General features: G+C 47.5%; 2 protein-coding genes across 2 annotated transcripts; one reads left to right on the top strand and one right to left on the bottom strand.

The window, feature by feature from the left end:
• Window positions 1–864: 864 nt before the first annotated feature.
• Banf1 (BAF nuclear assembly factor 1) lies at window positions 865–2,720 on the bottom strand. Its single transcript, XM_005064016.4, has 3 exons — window positions 2,639–2,720; window positions 1,887–2,025; window positions 865–1,381 (listed from the first exon to the last, which is right to left on the bottom strand). Exons 2-3 carry the CDS (start codon window positions 2,007–2,009, stop codon window positions 1,235–1,237), a joined length of 270 nt encoding a protein of 89 aa, XP_005064073.1. The 5' UTR covers window positions 2,010–2,025; window positions 2,639–2,720; the 3' UTR covers window positions 865–1,234.
• A 416-nt stretch (window positions 2,721–3,136) lies between these two features.
• Window positions 3,137–6,985, top strand: Eif1ad (eukaryotic translation initiation factor 1A domain containing). The gene is made up of 6 exons (XM_005064015.4): window positions 3,137–3,290; window positions 4,688–4,906; window positions 5,036–5,144; window positions 5,236–5,344; window positions 5,491–5,538; window positions 6,667–6,985. The coding sequence occupies exons 2-6, from the start codon at window positions 4,820–4,822 to the stop codon at window positions 6,818–6,820; spliced, it is 507 nt and encodes a 168-aa protein (XP_005064072.1). The 5' UTR covers window positions 3,137–3,290; window positions 4,688–4,819; the 3' UTR covers window positions 6,821–6,985.
• Window positions 6,986–15,825: the final 8,840 nt, after the last annotated feature.

Genomic DNA, 15,825 nt, shown 5'->3' with positions numbered 1-15,825 from the left:
TCCTGTACTGTCATCCTTGCTTTCCTGGACAGTAAACATGCAGAAAAGCATTTCATTTGCCCTATAAGCAAGTCACTGCTCAGTGATGTCTTCTATTGGAGGAATGAACACCAAGCAGGTTGAGTGTTAAAACATTGTATCTGGCCAGGCGGTGGTGGCGCACGCCTTTAATCCCAGCACTGGGAGTTCGGGACCAGGCTGGTCTACAAGAGCTAGTTCCAGGACAGGCTCCAAAGCCAGAGAAACCCTGTCTTGAATCCCCCACCCCCCAAAAGGAACACAGTCTCCCAAATGGGCAAATTAGCTTTTCTGAGAGCAAAATTTCTTCATCTCTTCAAAATAAAATAAAATGATGAAAAATGCTTACAAAGATGTTAGTTTCAGGTCAGTTCACAATGAGCTTGAAAACAACAGAACTGGAATTTAGTTTTAAGTTTAACTATTTCCTTTTATGACTATGATAGCTGGGCAGTCCCACCCATTCTTCCCAGAGGCTACAAGAGCACATGACATGATGACTGGCAGGTGAACTCTTACCCACATCCTATACACCCTCTTCCTGGTACCCGACTCCCACTAACTTTTCCACCAGGTGCTGCCTGGACCAATGTTGACATCTGGAAGCCTACAGCCTACCTAGCTCCCAGGAAGAAATAAACCCACAGTCTGTCCCACACTATTTAGGAATTGGGACACCTAGGGCACCTGCCCAAGGCCCACATGGCTAGGGTGGCTCCCTTTTGGGAGGGGAAAAGGAAGCCACCAGTTTCGGTCTGCACTGATAAGGAATAAGGTAGAGGAGTTCAGTCCCTGGGGAAGACATAACTCTCAGCCCACCTGCTTTCCAACACAGAACACCAACCATGAAGGCCACTGACTTTATTATTCTAAAAATCTTTATAAGGATGTGACTGTTTTTGTCAAAAAAGAAAAAAAAAGAGCCAAAGGACATCCAACAGATTGTGAATGGAGGGAGAAAGGGGCCAGGAACCCATTCGGGAAAGTTAACTGTTGCCATGGAGCTGCAGGGGGAGGAGGGGCGAGGCATGCAAGGGCGAGGATTCTAAAAAGGCTGCATGCTGAGGGGAGAACTCCCAAGAGACCCTGGAGGACGCAGGAAGTGAGCGTGACAACAGTAATCTTTTCCTTCATGGAGGGCAGGGAGGAGCCCCGCCAGGCTTCAGACTCTGGAGACTCAATTCTGTGGCTGGGGGCTGAGGAGTCCCAGAGTACACTACAAGAAGGCATCACACCATTCTCGAAGGCACCCAAAGCAGTCCCGGGACTGCTTGGCATTGGCACCACACGTGTCTTTCAGCCATTCTCGGAAGAGGTCTTCATCTTTCTTTAGCACCAGAAACTGGCCAAGGACCACATAAGCCTGTGAAAAAGGAAAGGGAATACAGCTAAGTGCCTTGTGAGCTAAGAGCAACAAGACTATGTGGTATCACCTTGAAGGGGCCGGATCTCTGAAGCTAGGTAAGTACTTGAGAAGGCAGGGCTACTTTAGTTTTGCTTGTTTTGTGTAAGACAGGGTCTTGCTTTGTTGCTGGACTGGCACTAAACTCGATGAGAACCCTCTTGCCGCAGCCCCCGAGTGCTGGGTCACGGGCAGGGCCACTAGGCCTCACTTTCATGGCACTGAAAACACACTAAGGGCAGGGCACAGTGGGGCACACCTTTAATCCCAGCACTTGTGAGACAGAGGTCCTGTCTCCAAAACACAACAAACCAACACAACAAAACTGACTTTGCCTCCCTAGGTGCCCCCAACCACTTCGTGCCTCCCCGTGCCCCTGCTTTTCCTAACTCCCCGTTTCCTGCTTGGAAACACCTGTTGCCAACTTTCACTCCCGCCCTCCCTGGCATTTGTGACCGCCCCACACCTTGTCAAAGCCCCTTTCCTCCAGCTTCTTGCCCAGGACTTCACCAATCCCGGCCAGGCTCCCCACTGGCTTTTCCCCCATGGGCTCTGCCACGAAGTCACGGTGCTTTTGGGAGGTTGTCATCTTGATCAGGTTTAACCTGGGAATCCCAAAAAAAGGCAGGTTAGGGCTGAAGACCACACTCCAAGGGCAATCTCCTAGGTCAGCTATTGTGGCTGCTTCCTCGACTGCCTCCTCTCACACATGAGAAAACTGAGGGTCAGGGAAGGTCTTTCTCCCTACTACATTCGGAAATCGCCACTTTCCTGGGTTTCGGGACTGAGCCGATGGAAATACCAGCTTGCACTAACAGGTGGCGCACGTAAAGATTCCAAGTCTCGGCAGCCAGGAACCGCCCTGAAGCTGTCACTCTTGGTGACCTTGGCTAGGGAGACACTGACCCCGACGAGAGCTACCACGTGGTAGAAACAGCAAAAAAGAGGGTCTCGGTACCCTCGCCGCCCTCCAGAAGCCAACAAGCGCCACGCTCCTGCTCCCGCAGCCCTCCGAAGCTCACGCCTCGCGGGTCCCCCAGGCCCCGCCCCAAACGCGCCGCCCCGCCTCCTCCACGCGCCGCCGCTCGTACGCGCCGCGCACCGCCCCAGCCGCAGGGCCGGGCTGCTCCGCTGCAGAGGCGCGCCTCCGCGGTGAGTGCGCCTCTCCCTCCCGCCTCCGCCGCCCAGCCGGAGCCCTGCTTCGCTGCTCACGCTCACCAGCTGCTCCGGCCCTGGTAACGGCTCCTCGCGCCACTCGGCCGCTCCCGCCGGTACCTCAAGCTACTAGAACGTTCTTCAACTTCCGCTTCCGGGTCGTGTCAGGAGCCGCCTTCAAAGAAACAATATCCAAATTGGGCACGTCTAGCCACAGAGAGCCATAGAGTCGAGGCGCAACCGCTAGCTGCGGCGCCCACAATAGTCGCTGTTTTCCGGTCCCTCGCAGGAAGCCGCGCTGCTTTCTATGGTCTTGTTTCTCCGGCCCCGCTTCCCATCTGTGAGACCGAGGCCTCCGAAGAGAACCTTAGTCTTTTTCCTGCCCAGCACCTGGAACTTAGAGACTTGTATTGCCTGACATGGTCGAGGGAAGACTTAAAGGAACGGACAAAGAAGGGGCGGGGCATCCGGAGGGCTAATGAGAGCCCCGGAAGCGCAGTTCTCGCGGGTTCCTCACTCAGTCTATCTGAAGCCGGCTGAGGGAAGCTGGGGGCACCGGAGGTCTGAGGCCAGGCGTCCAAACCGGCGCGACCTTCGTGACCACCTGCAAGCCGCATTTCTTTGCTTTTGTTGACTCGGTCTTGAAGTGAGTCGTAGAGGAGCTGCTTTCAGCGTCAACCTGGAAAACGTAGCTTGCTTGTGTAACGCCGAGCGGGTGAGTGCTGTGGGGTGGTGGTTCTTTTCTCGAAGGGTCTTTCGGCTTGAAGCGCCGCGATGTCGCCGAGTCAGTCTACACCATGAGTGTTAGTAGGGCGAGCATCTGTTGTATGGCTGCCGTAGACTTGGGGGTGGTGAAGCATGTAGAGGAAAGTAGTTTATCTCAAACTTCCCCAAAGAGGTTGTCAGCCCGGGCGGTGGTGGCGCACGCCTTTAGTGCCAGCACTCAGGAGGCAGAGACAGGCGGATCTCTATGAGTTCGAGATCAAACTGATCTGCAGAGCGCGTCCCAGGACAGCCAAGACTACACAGAGAAACCCTGTCTCGAAAAAGAAAACAAAAAGTTGTCAGAATGATCGGCCTGGCCGGGCGGTGGTGGCGCACGCCTTTAATCCCAGCACTCGGGAGGCAGAGGCAGGCGGATCTCTGTGAGTTCGAGGCCAGCCTGGTCTACAGAGTGAGTTCCAGGACAGCTTCCAAAGCTGCATAGAGAAACCCTGTTTCGAAAAAAAAAAAAAAGAATGATCGGCCTGGGAGGTGCATATGGTTTTATCGTCACATCAGTAAGTATAACAGGAGTAGATCTCATTTTATTTACTTCTTTCTTGTTTGTTATCGAGAGGACATCTTACTACCTAGGCCAGACTGACCTCCATCTTTCAGAGCTCTGCTTGCCGTCTATGGTTTGGGATTAGCGTTTTGAGATTAAAGGCTTGAGCCACCCACACTCTCCCAACTAAGACTTTTTTTTTTGTTTTGTTTTTAAGATTTACTCTGTATGTGGGTGTTGCAAGTGTCCTTGGTGGCCAGAAGAGGGCATTGGATTCCCCTAGAACTGGAGTTAGAGATGGTTGTGAGTCAACCGATGTGGGTGCTGGGTCCTGAGACATCTCTCCCACCCTTAAACGTCATGTTTGCTTCCTTTTGAGACAGGGTCTCACTATGTAACCAGACTGACCTAGAACTCAACAAATATCTGCCTGCCTCTGCATACCAAGTGCTAGGAATAAAGGCATACACCAGCATCTGGCTAAAGCTTGTGTGTTTTTGTTGTTGTTTTGGTTTTTCGAGACAGGGTTTCTCTGTGTTTTGGAGCCTGTCTTGGAACCCGCTCTGTAGACCAAGCTGGTCTCTTTGAACTCACAGAGAACCCCTGCCTAGGCCTCCTGGGTGCTGGGATTAAAGGCATGCGCCACCACCTGGTAAACTTGTGTTTTGTCTTTTAATGATTTTATTTTTTTATATTTATCAGTGTTTTTACCTGTATGTGTGTCTCAAAAAGAGGGTATTGGAGTCAGGGTCAGTTGGAACCCTGTGTGAGTGCTGGAAACCATACCTGTATTCTCTACAAGACCAGCAAGTCTACCAGTCCTGTAAAGCTCGTGTTTTTAACAGGGCAAGGTGGCACTTTCTCGTATACGGCTGCTTCTCCTGAGAGCAGTCCTGGCTTCTAAGACTGCTATCCACATAACTCTGGAAGAAGAGCTGACAGTCTCGGCATCCTAACAACCCTGGACAGAGCCCAGCATGTCTCAGGCCACCAAGAGAAAGCATGTGGTGCAGGAGGTATTGGGAGAGCACATGGTGCCCTCGGACCAACAGCAGATAGTAAAGGTAGGGAGATTGGTCTGAGCTTTTCTCTACTCCCATTGGACCCCTGGGGTGTGGGAAGGGCTCAGTGCAGGTCAGTGTGTGCTTGATCTAACTGATAAAGTGCCTAATTCTTGGTCTTTCCTGGACCAGGTCCTTAGGACTCCGGGGAACAATCTGCATGAGGTAGAGACGGCACAAGGGCAGCGCTTCCTGGTGAGCATGCCCTCCAAATACCGCAAGAACATCTGGATCAAGAGAGGTTAGAAACATCCCTCTACAGTACAGAGCTATGACCTTGATTCTTGATTTTCTCCTTCACATAGGAATGACTTATCTTTTGTCACACACAGGGGACTTCCTCATTGTTGACCCAATTGAAGAGGGAGAAAAAGTGAAGGCTGAGATTTCTTTTGTGCTCTGCAAGAACCATGTCCGTTCTCTGCAGAAGGAGGGGCACTGGTAGGATAATCTCTGGCTGCTGGGGATTAGCATCCTAGCTAGGGAATGGGGTTGAAGGTGTGCCCTCCCAAGAGGAACATTTGGAAATAGCTATTTTGCTGAGAGGTTTCTCTTTGCTCGCTAACCTGGCTCTTCTCTCGTCACAGGCCTGAAGCCTTCTCTGAGGTAGCTGAGAAACAAAACAATATGAACAGGTGAGGAGCAAGCTCCAGCCCGGGGAAGACCAAAATACAATTTCACACCTTGGTGTCTCCAGGAGAAAGGTGATCCTGCTTTTCTCCTGTTGAGAACTCTAACACTAGAGTGGATAGTTATGGGTATGGCTTAAAGGCCAATGCTCCAAGTTAAAATGCTGGCTTTGTTACTTAATAGGCAAGTGCCTTTAGGTACATTATTTAATGTCTTCAGATAGATTCTTAACTGGGTGTGGTAGTATATGCCTGTAATGCTGGCAATTACAAGATGGAAGCAGGGGTTTGAAACAGCATTGTGTATATGAATCTGGTTCAAAGTCAGCCTGACAGATCTCTGTGAGTTCGAGTCCAGCCTGGTCTACAAGAGCTAGTTCCAGGACAGCCTACAAAGCCACAGAGACCTTGCCTCAAATCCCCGCCGCGCCCTCCCCCCAAAAAGAAAAGGCCAGCTTGAGCTACATGAAACCTTTTCTCAAAAACAAGAGTTTACCTAAGAGACAGGATTATGCAAAGTAAGAAAGCTAATGCTTATGCAATTGCTTAGTGTGACAGTTCTCATCTGGGGGTCTCAATCCCTTTGGGGGATCGAATATCAGATATCTACATCAGGATTCATAACAGTAGCAAAATAGCAGTTACTGAGTAACAATGAAATAATTTTGTGGTTGGGGTCACCGCCACATGAGGAACTGTGTTAAAGGGTTGAAGTGTTAAGGTTTGTGAACCTCTGGCTTAGTGCACCAGCTGTTAGGAAGTGTGAGCTCACTGTGTGTCAGTGATGCTAGTAGAGTTGTTGGTTCCTTAACTGAAACCAGTGATGGGGTGGGTAGGAGGTAATCCTTAGTGTATTTTCTTTGCTTGGGATTCCCTATTTGCTCTCTTTTTCAAAAGCCCCTCTTGTTTTTTATGTGTTGATTCAGGGTCTCATGTAGCCCAGGCTGTCCTCAAACTCATCGTCCTCTGCCTCAGCCTTCTAAATACCAGGCATGGGCCACCACATCAGGGTTTGGGGCTCCTGGATTCTCAGAAACCTCTTGGTTTAGTTGATGGTCCTGATTTTTTGTGACTCTGGATTATAGATGTGGTTTTCCAGAAGATGTTACTTATTCTGTCCTCTTGCTCACACAGACAGAGTCAGCCAGAACTCCCCGCTGAACCACAGCTGTCAGGAGATGAGTCAGGCTCTGAAGATGACTCTGACCTCTTTGTCAACACCAATCACAGACAATATCATGAGAGTGAGGAGGAGAGTGAAGAGGAGGAGGAGGAGGAGGCAGCCTGAGCCCGATGGAGCCACTTCTCTACTTGCTCAGGGACTGCCCCTTGGCTTTTCTGGGCTTGGACATTCCCAGGGTGCCCTGCAGATCTTTTCTTTTGAATGGACACAAGGCGTGGCCCCTTTCTGAACTGACCTAGAAGAATTAAACCCCTGGTGGGTGATGACTTACTCTGGTGTCTGAGTGGCTCTCTGTGTGAGGGGAAGCTCACGGTGAAATGAAGCCTTCTTTTTTGGTGGAGGCCTTGGTCACCTCTGGGTAGAATGGGAAGGAAATGGAGTTTGGCTGGAATTTGTGGGGTGTACTTGTTCACAGTACCTCACTCTGCTGTGCCTCCGTAACTGACAACAGTCCTACTGCATTATCTGCATACATTCAGTAGTGATTCCAATAGTTAGGGTTACAACATAGGACCCAGTACCCATCTGCCTCTACAGCTCAGGACAAATCCCATGGTGCCTTGTGAGCTGCTTCCCTTCCTTCCTGGTTACCTTGTCCTGCAATAGTATTTACTATCTGCTGCCATATAAATAACACCCTGTGTATCTCTCTCTTTACCTTAGCCCCGTCATCTCCAGAATGTGTCCATGGTCAGGATACCCCTCTCCTTACCATCTCCCGATTTTCTTTGAATTTTGCTAATCTCTTTAGGATATTACCTTTCCTAAAATCTTTTCTTGAGATGGTCTCAGTAACCCAGAAATCACTGTGTAGCCTAGGCTAACCAATTCAATGGCTGTCGTGCCTCAACCCCCAAGAGTTGGGATCACAGGTATGAGCCACTGTTCCTGGCTGGCTACTAACCTTTTATTAAAGGCTGGTGTAACAACCTCATCCCTTGTACCTCAGCGTCCAAAGGTTTATTATGATTCAGACCTTTGCTCATGATGGCCTGCTTTCATTTACTTATTTTAAGATAGTTCTTCCCATTATTTAAAAGATCCTTCAATGGCCTAAGTACTCACTAAACTATGCAAGCTTCTATGAACTATGTCCTGTCTCTCTTTGAGAGGCTTTTGCTTCTGGTTCTACACTGCTAGCATTAGCCCAGCCACTGGTAGATCCTGAAGATTGGCCTCCCAGCTTAGTCTTTCCTCTGCGGGTCATTTCCTGCATCCCACAGTAGAGCTGTTCAACCCTGTTGCCAACTCCTAATGTGGTTGTGTGTTAATTTTTTAATTTTATTTTTTGGATTTTTCAAGTCAGTTTCTCTGTGCAGCTTTGTAGACCAGGCTGGCCTTGAACTCCCAGAGATCTGCCTGCCTCTGCCTCCCTAGTGCTAGGCTGCTTGTTTGTTTATTTTTGTTTGAGCTAATGGGACTTCTACTTTGGAGTCTTCCTTTTGCTTTCTGGGGCATTTTGCTTTTCTGTTGTGGATTGATAGTTGGTTTCGGTGGGTGGTCATTACGGGAGGTATATTTAGCCTCAGACACACTATATAGACTCTCATTTCTGAACAGGAAATCTGGTATCTGGTGATCATGCCTTCCCCGGCTCTCATTTATCCATTCTTCATGTTTGTTTTTTGTGACACTAAATGTATCTTTGTGTATATATAGATGTATGTACGTGGAAAAATAAACCAGATGGGTTAAAGATAAATCTATCTTTAACTTCTCTGAAATTTTTTTTAAATATTTTATTCATTTATTATGTATATAATGTTATGCCTGCATATATCCCTGCACACCAGAAGAGGGCACCAGATCTCATTACAGATGGTTGTGAGCCACCATGTGGTTGCTGGGAATTGAACTCAGGACCTCTGGGAGAGCAGCCAATGCTCTTAACCTCTGAGTCATCTCTCCAGCTCCCAACTTCTCTGAAATTTTTAATGAAGAGCTTTTTGGGTTTTTTGTTTGGTACTAAGGACTGAACCTAGGGTCTTTAGCACTTGGCATAGTAGATTGGTGTTCTACTAAACTAACCACAGCTTTTTGAAATCTGTCATTTATGGGAAGGAGACAGCTAACTTTTTAACTAGAGAAAGAGCCACTTGTCCCTAGCTCATCCATTAAAAATGACTTTCTTTCCTCATTGTTAGTGCCTTTTTAAAAATTCATAACCAGAAAGGTATTGTTGGTTCACACCTTGACTCCTAATCCCAGTACTTAGGAGATACAGGCAGGCAGATCTCTTGAGTTCTAAGCCAGGCAGAGTTACACAGTGAGATCCTGTTCAAAAAACAGGCATCATGGCACGTGGGAGGCAGAGGCAGTGTATGTATCTCCGTGAGTTAGCTTGATTGACAGAATTCCAGGACTGCCAGGGCTACCTAGAGAAACCCTGTCTTTAAAAAACAGAAACAAAAAAGTATCTCTAATCCTAATTGGGAAGGTAAGAGCAGTGGATCACGACATTACCATGAGGCTGGAATCCATGAGTATATACAAGACTTTGCCTAAAAAACAGACTCCTCTTGGGAGGCAGAGGCAGGAGGATCTCTGTGAGTTCGAGGCCAGCCTGGTCTACAGGGCAAGTTCCAGGACAGCCTCCAAAGCAACAGAGAAACCCTGTCTCCAAAAACCAAAAGAAAAAAAGATTCCTGCACATGCGGGTCTTTTTAGAATTCCAAGTCTGCCCCGAGGTCTTTGTACCTATATGTTTTACAGTACACTTGATATCTCATAGCTCCCGCACTCCACCGTCCTGAGTCCATCTCGTGTTTCCTCATTACATAAGAATTTTAGAATCAACTTGGTTGTTTTCATTTAAAAGTACTCTTTGGCAGGGCCAATGAAATAGCTAAGGCAGGCACTTGCCAAACCTGAGGACCTTATTCAAACTCCAGGGTCCAGCTGGTAGAAGGAGAGAACCAACTCCTGAAAGCTGTCCTCTGACCTCCACACGTGTGCCTAGGCCCCCTACTGTTGCCATAGCTCTGAGGTAAACATACATCACCATGTCATATTTTGTGAGTGCAGGGGATCTAATCTGAGACTTTGTTCATCCTAGACAAGCACTCTGCCAACTAGCATAGGGGTTTTTTTGTTTGTTTTTAGTTTTTTGAGACGGTCTCTACATAGCCCTGGCTGTCCTGTAATTCTCTATGTAGATGAGGCTGGCCTCCAACTTACAGAGATCTGCCTACCTTTGCCTCCTGAGTCCTGAGATTAAAGGCATGTACACCATGCCAACTATTACAGTGTTTGGGTTTTGTTTTGTTTTTTAATGCTTGGTACTAGACATCAACCCAGAGCCTCATGCATTATAGAAAAATGTTCTACCACTACTTTACAACCTCAGCTTCTCTGATATTTTTTGTTCTTTTTTTTTTTTTTTTTTTTGGTTTTTTTTTTATTTGAGACAGGGTTTCTTCGTGGAGCTCTGACCATCCAGGAGCTCATTCTGTAGATCAGGGTTGCCTTGAACTCAGAGCTCTGCCTGCCTCTGCCTTTCCAGTGCTGGGAGCAAAGGTGTGGGCCACCACCCAGCTTTATTTTGTTTTGTTTTGTTTTGAGGCCATCTTGCTATGTAGCCCATGCTAGCCTTGAATCCAAAATAAGGGCCTACCTGCTGAGGAACTTGCTACGTAGATCAGACTATCCATGAACTCGCAGACATCCATCTGCCTCTGCCTCCCAATGTTGAGATTAAAGGCATGTGATAATATGCCTGGTGGTTTGATTTTGTTTGTGGGGGGGTGTTTTGTTTTGTTTGTTTGAAACAGGGTCTATATTCCTGACTGTCCTGGAATTCTCTGTGTATATCAGGCTGGCCTGGAACTCACAGTGATTTATTTACTATTATTTATTTTTTATTTTACTACTTTTTATTTATTTTTATTATGTTTACCCACTGAGCCCTCTTGTGATTTTTTTTTTTTAATTTTGTTCCTGTTGTTTTGAAACAAGGTCTCACTGGCTGGCCCCTAACTCACAGATTTGCCTCCTGTCACTATGGGGGGGGGAGCAGATACATCATCATTAGCAAATCTGAGATAAAAAGAAGGTGTTTGGTACATGCCTATAATCCCAGTATTAAAAGACTGAGGTGGTACCATCCTGAGTTAGAGGCCAGCCAGGGCTACACAGTGACACTATCTCAATAAAAGGAAGGGGAAAGGGAAAGGAAGGGTTATCTTGGCTCAGTTTCAACCTTCCAGTCCCTGGCTGCTTGACTGTGGCCATATTGCTTTGTGCCTGTTATAGTATAGTATATCACAGGGAGCATGGAGCAGACACCTCACCTTGTGACAAGAAAGTAAAGAGAAGACAGGAGACAGATAGGTAGCTCTGAGTTCTAGACCAACATGGCCTAGACAGCAAGTCCAAGACAGCCATAGCTAAAGAGATTCTGTCTCAGAAGAGGAAGAAATGACCAGGATCCCAATCCCTTTCAAAAGCACACCCCCCCCCCCAGGGGCCTCTTCACTAGACTCTTAACTTTTTATTATTTTTATTACTTTAAGACATTTTATCCATGTGTAGTGGTATATGCCTTTAGTCCCAGTATTGTAGGGAGTTAGGGGCAGGGAGGCAGAAGCAGGCAGATCTCTGAGTTTGAGGTCAGCCTAGTCTACAAAGCAAGTTCCAGTACAGCCAAGGCTATGTAGAAAGACCCTGTGGTCTCAGCTTCTCATGTAAGTGACTTCTCTCTCTGTAATAAAGTATACGACTTCCTTTCCAGGTATACTTGGTGTTGCTCGATATCCCTTGTCAATGTCAAATTGTGTGTGTTGGGGGGGCTATGTGTGTATGAGTGCAGGCACACACTGAAGCCAGAGGCATTGTATCCCCAGAGCTGGAATTATAGGCAGTTGTGAGCTGCCAGACCGGGGTGTTGGGAATTGAACTTGGGTCCTCTGGAAGAGCAAGCAGTAAGTGCTCTTAACTGCTGAGCCATCTCTCCAGCCCCTTTTTTTATTTTTTCAATTAAAAACATTTTTTGTTTTTGAGACAGGGTTTCTCTGTAGGTTTGGAGACTATCCTGGAACTTTCTTTGAAAACCAAGCTGGCCTTGAACTCATTGAGATCCACCTGCCTCTGCCTCCTGTGCTGGGATTAAAGGTGTGTGCCACCACCGCCCGGCCCCTTTTTTATGTTGTTCTTTTTCCAATACAATTCCTATATTCCTTTATTGGCCTTTTTATTATTATTTGTGTATATTCAGGCGGGTTTGTGTGGAAGTACGTGAACATGAAGGCAATGCAGTGGGGGCAGAGGGATTCTCCAGTTATTTTGGTCACAGCAAGAAAAGTAATTAATATATACCATTTACTAGTTCTAATAAAGAAAAACATCTGGGAAATCCTTTCATAAATGCCTTCAGTGGCGTGCTCTAAAAAACTTGTCTCTTTTTTAATTTATTTATTTTGTATACAGTGTTCTGTCTGCATGTATGCCTGCAGGCAGAAGAGGGCACCAGATCTCATTACAAATGGTTGTGAGCCAACATGTTGTTGCTGGGAATTGAACTTGGGACCTCTGGAAGAGCAGCTGGTGTTCTTATCCACTAAGCCATCTCTTCTGCCCCACCTGCCTTCCTCTTTAATCTCACTGGCTAACCCAAACACCAGAAACTTTTGTTCCCCACTCAGGGTGGTGACAGGTTCTTTACACTGAACTTTACAGGACTCTCTAGAAACTCTTGGATGAGAAGTATGTTTGTCTCTTGTGTGCTGATAGCTCGAAATGCATGACCCCAACTCCTGGGATAGTTTCTAGTGACTCTTCAGCGAACACTATGGAAGCTATAAGCAGGTGGTCACAGAAAGCAAGGCAGCTCTTGGTGGCGGTTGTAGGACCCTAAGTCTTCTTGCCATACAATAAAGAACAGCCACCTCAAGCCATTCAGAATCTGTGTGGCCCGCTGGCAACTGGAACCAGTGGTGGGCCACTGGTGTTTCATGCTGTTAAACTCATTCCCCCAAACAGTGGCAGTTCCCACCTTCCAGAGGTGGTCACTGGGAATGCAAAAAAGCACCACCTGCCTTCGTGAGTGGGCAGGAGCATCTGGAACAGACAGGGAGGGAAAAGGAGACTCTCCCAGTTTTCTTCAAAAGGGTGTTGTGGAACAGAGCAAACTTGGGGCTCCAAGTAGATTGGCTCAGGGTTAAAGGGTCAGCGTCCTTCAATGTGTGGAGTGACAATCCAGACACCTTCATCAGTGCCAGGTCATAAGTCAAGGCACGGAAAGCACGAAAGACATGAAGATCTACAACTTGCAGCAAGTTCGACACTGTAGAAAGGAAATGTGTTTACTACGGAGGCGGCGGCAGCCTTCCCTCCGTGTTTACAAACTAGGAGCCTGCATGATCTCTTTTAAATGTGCCCACACTGAGGAGCAGGGGACTTAAAGAAGCATCTGTGGCTATGCATGTCCTCTACGGAAACCTTGTTCCAGACAATCCTGTCCTTTCCGTGGTCCTTTTATGTAAAGTAGGTGAAGGACTTGAGAGCTCAGAACCACCTCCTCCGAAGCCTTGTCTTGCCCTAAGGGCCTCCTTAACATACAGCACTTTTTTAAAGGATCTGGCAACTGCCAAAGCTTTCAGACTGCTGTGTCCCCTCAACTACCTCCTCTCTGAAGCCTTCAAGAACCTTCCTCACCTGGTGGTAGTGGCTCACACATTTAATCCCAGCACTTGGAGGCAGAGGGAGGCATATCTACATGAGTTCGAGGCCAGCCTGATCTACAGAAGAGTGTCAGGACAGGCTCCAAAGCTAACAGAGAAATCCTGTCTCAAAAAACCAAAACACAAAACAAACAAACAAAAAACCCTATGGGTCCGAGCATGGATAGATGAATAGTGTGTATGGATGCTTGCCCAGGTGTGGTGGGTAGGAAATGAAAAGGCCTGCCCCAAGCTCAAAGGCTTGAATGAGGCTAAGAGACTTCAAAACCAAGTTTGAGATGTCAAGAGATTAGGGATGGGGAAGTGGTTACAAGTTCAGCCTGGCTAGTGTAGACACCCTAATGAGACTGACTTCAGCCATGAGCCAGGATGATCACCCCACCTAAAGACTTCTAGGCCAACTAAACTGAGTTCATCACTGACAGATGGAATTTCTAGAGTGTAAACTTCAGAGGATTACAATAGCTCACATAAGTGGTCTGAGAGGTTCCCTGATAACTGCACCTATGGAAAGTAGTTTGCAGTATCTTGGCTAAAACAAAAATAACTGATGGCCTGTAGCACGGATTGTCACTGCTGTGCTGGCCAATTGTGAGGGGCAACTTGACCCAAGGGATGCAGTTGCATTGAGAAGTATGTGATCATAAAAACCAGGACCTCTTAAAGTTGAGTGAACTGGTAGAACCAGGGCAGTAAGGTTGCTGGCACCTTGGTGGGGATTCCCCCAGTCCCCTTGGAATGAGGGGCATATAGGGCAGAGGCAGGGGATCTCTGTGAGTTCGACACCAAGCCTGGTCTACTGAGCGAATTCCAGGACAGGCTCCAAAACAATACAGAGAAACCCTGTCTCGAAAAAAAAAACAAAAACAAACAAACAAAAAACAGTAGTTGGGGTGGATTCTGAAAGGGAACAAATTAGTTCTCTGACCCCAGAAATGCCTCTGTGACCTTTAATGACCCACAACATACTTTTTCTGCTTGAACACTTCTATGAGAACTGATAGTTTCTATTTGTCTATCTTTGGCTAATAGTTTCTCTTCCTTTCTTTTTAAATTGGGAGCTTTTATTTTATGTTTTATATGTGTATGGGTGTTTTGCCTGCATGTGTGTCTGTTCACCACATTTCTTGCCCGGTAACGGTTGCAGAAACCAGAAAAGGGGTCCATTCATTGGAACTGGAGTTACAGATGGTTGTGAGTGGCTAATTGGTGCTGGGGATGGAAAACCTGGTTCTCTGGAGGAGTAGACAGTGTTCATAACTGCTGACCCAGTTATTAGCTCCCACCCAAACAGTTTATTAAAAGCTGTTTTAAATATAGATCTTAAGCAAAAGGGTAAAAGGCACTCGGAGGAGCAAAGGCACAGCTAGCTCTGGACTTCGGGCCTGTGGTTCCCAGCACCATACCCCGAGGCTAAGATGCACCTATGACGTATATCTGGGTGGGAAATACCCGTCTTCTCCATGAGATAACATGTTTGGAGAGGCCTAGAGGCAATAAATTTTTCAGTGAAGCTTAAGTAGGAGTCAGAGATCATGCCTTCCCCTTGCAACTTAGAACCCAAGAGTCAGTAACTTAAGCTAAGTCACAGAGAAGTCAACTGTGAAACTCAGAAGCCAAATCTAGTCCCTTGATGTTAGTTCCCCCACCCCCATCCCCACGCTTGGCCAGGCCAGGGGCTCATTGGCCCTTAGACCAATGTAAGTTGCTAGCCTTACCCACCTGCTGAGCAGCAAAGTCAGGTCCGTCTGCCTTGGAGCTCAAGTCTCCAGTGTATCTGGTAGCCCCTAGGCCCTTCTATTCCTGAGGTGTAGCAGCAAGAGCAACCTAATTTCTTGAAAATAAACGTGTAAGCTTTGCCCAATGGCTACTGACAGCACACACTATAAGCACCTCAGTATAAGAGAAATGCCCCAGCTCCCCCCCACACTCTGGCCCCAAATCACTGGCATCTTCCTGAGAAAACAGCCAGAGAGCACAAACGAGAAGCAGATGTCAAAATAGACCCACCTGACCTTTCTTGGGAAACTACCACCCAGTATCGTTTATAAACAAATGGGTTTCTCATCCCTTGTTGAAATTTGTTTTTTCTAGTTATTTGTTACATTGATCAGTAACCCATGTGGGAATATGTGACAACAGGGCACCCGTATACTGATTCAAAGTAGCCACTTGTGACCAGCCATAGAAGGGAGAGGGTAACTTGCACAGCCTATGGCAGGCCAGGGTTCCTCTATAGCTCCTTCCCAGGAGACCCATCTTTCCAGGACAGCTGTGGGCATCTCCCAGGGCACAAGTGCACTCAAGGTAACTCCCAGTCCAGTCTGGAGATGACTCTTGTGCCTCCACAAAGGTCACACACAGTATAGCACAAGTGACAGGAAGTAGCATGTGTGCCCTGCCAGGAAGGCTAGGCAGTGCGGGGCACCCTGA

Source organism: Mesocricetus auratus, unplaced genomic scaffold (genome assembly GCF_017639785.1).
Source record: "Mesocricetus auratus isolate SY011 unplaced genomic scaffold, BCM_Maur_2.0 Super-Scaffold_4256, whole genome shotgun sequence".
In the NCBI taxonomy this organism is placed as follows: domain Eukaryota; kingdom Metazoa; phylum Chordata; class Mammalia; order Rodentia; family Cricetidae; genus Mesocricetus; species Mesocricetus auratus.
This window is presented reverse-complemented; position numbering and strand designations above follow the sequence as displayed.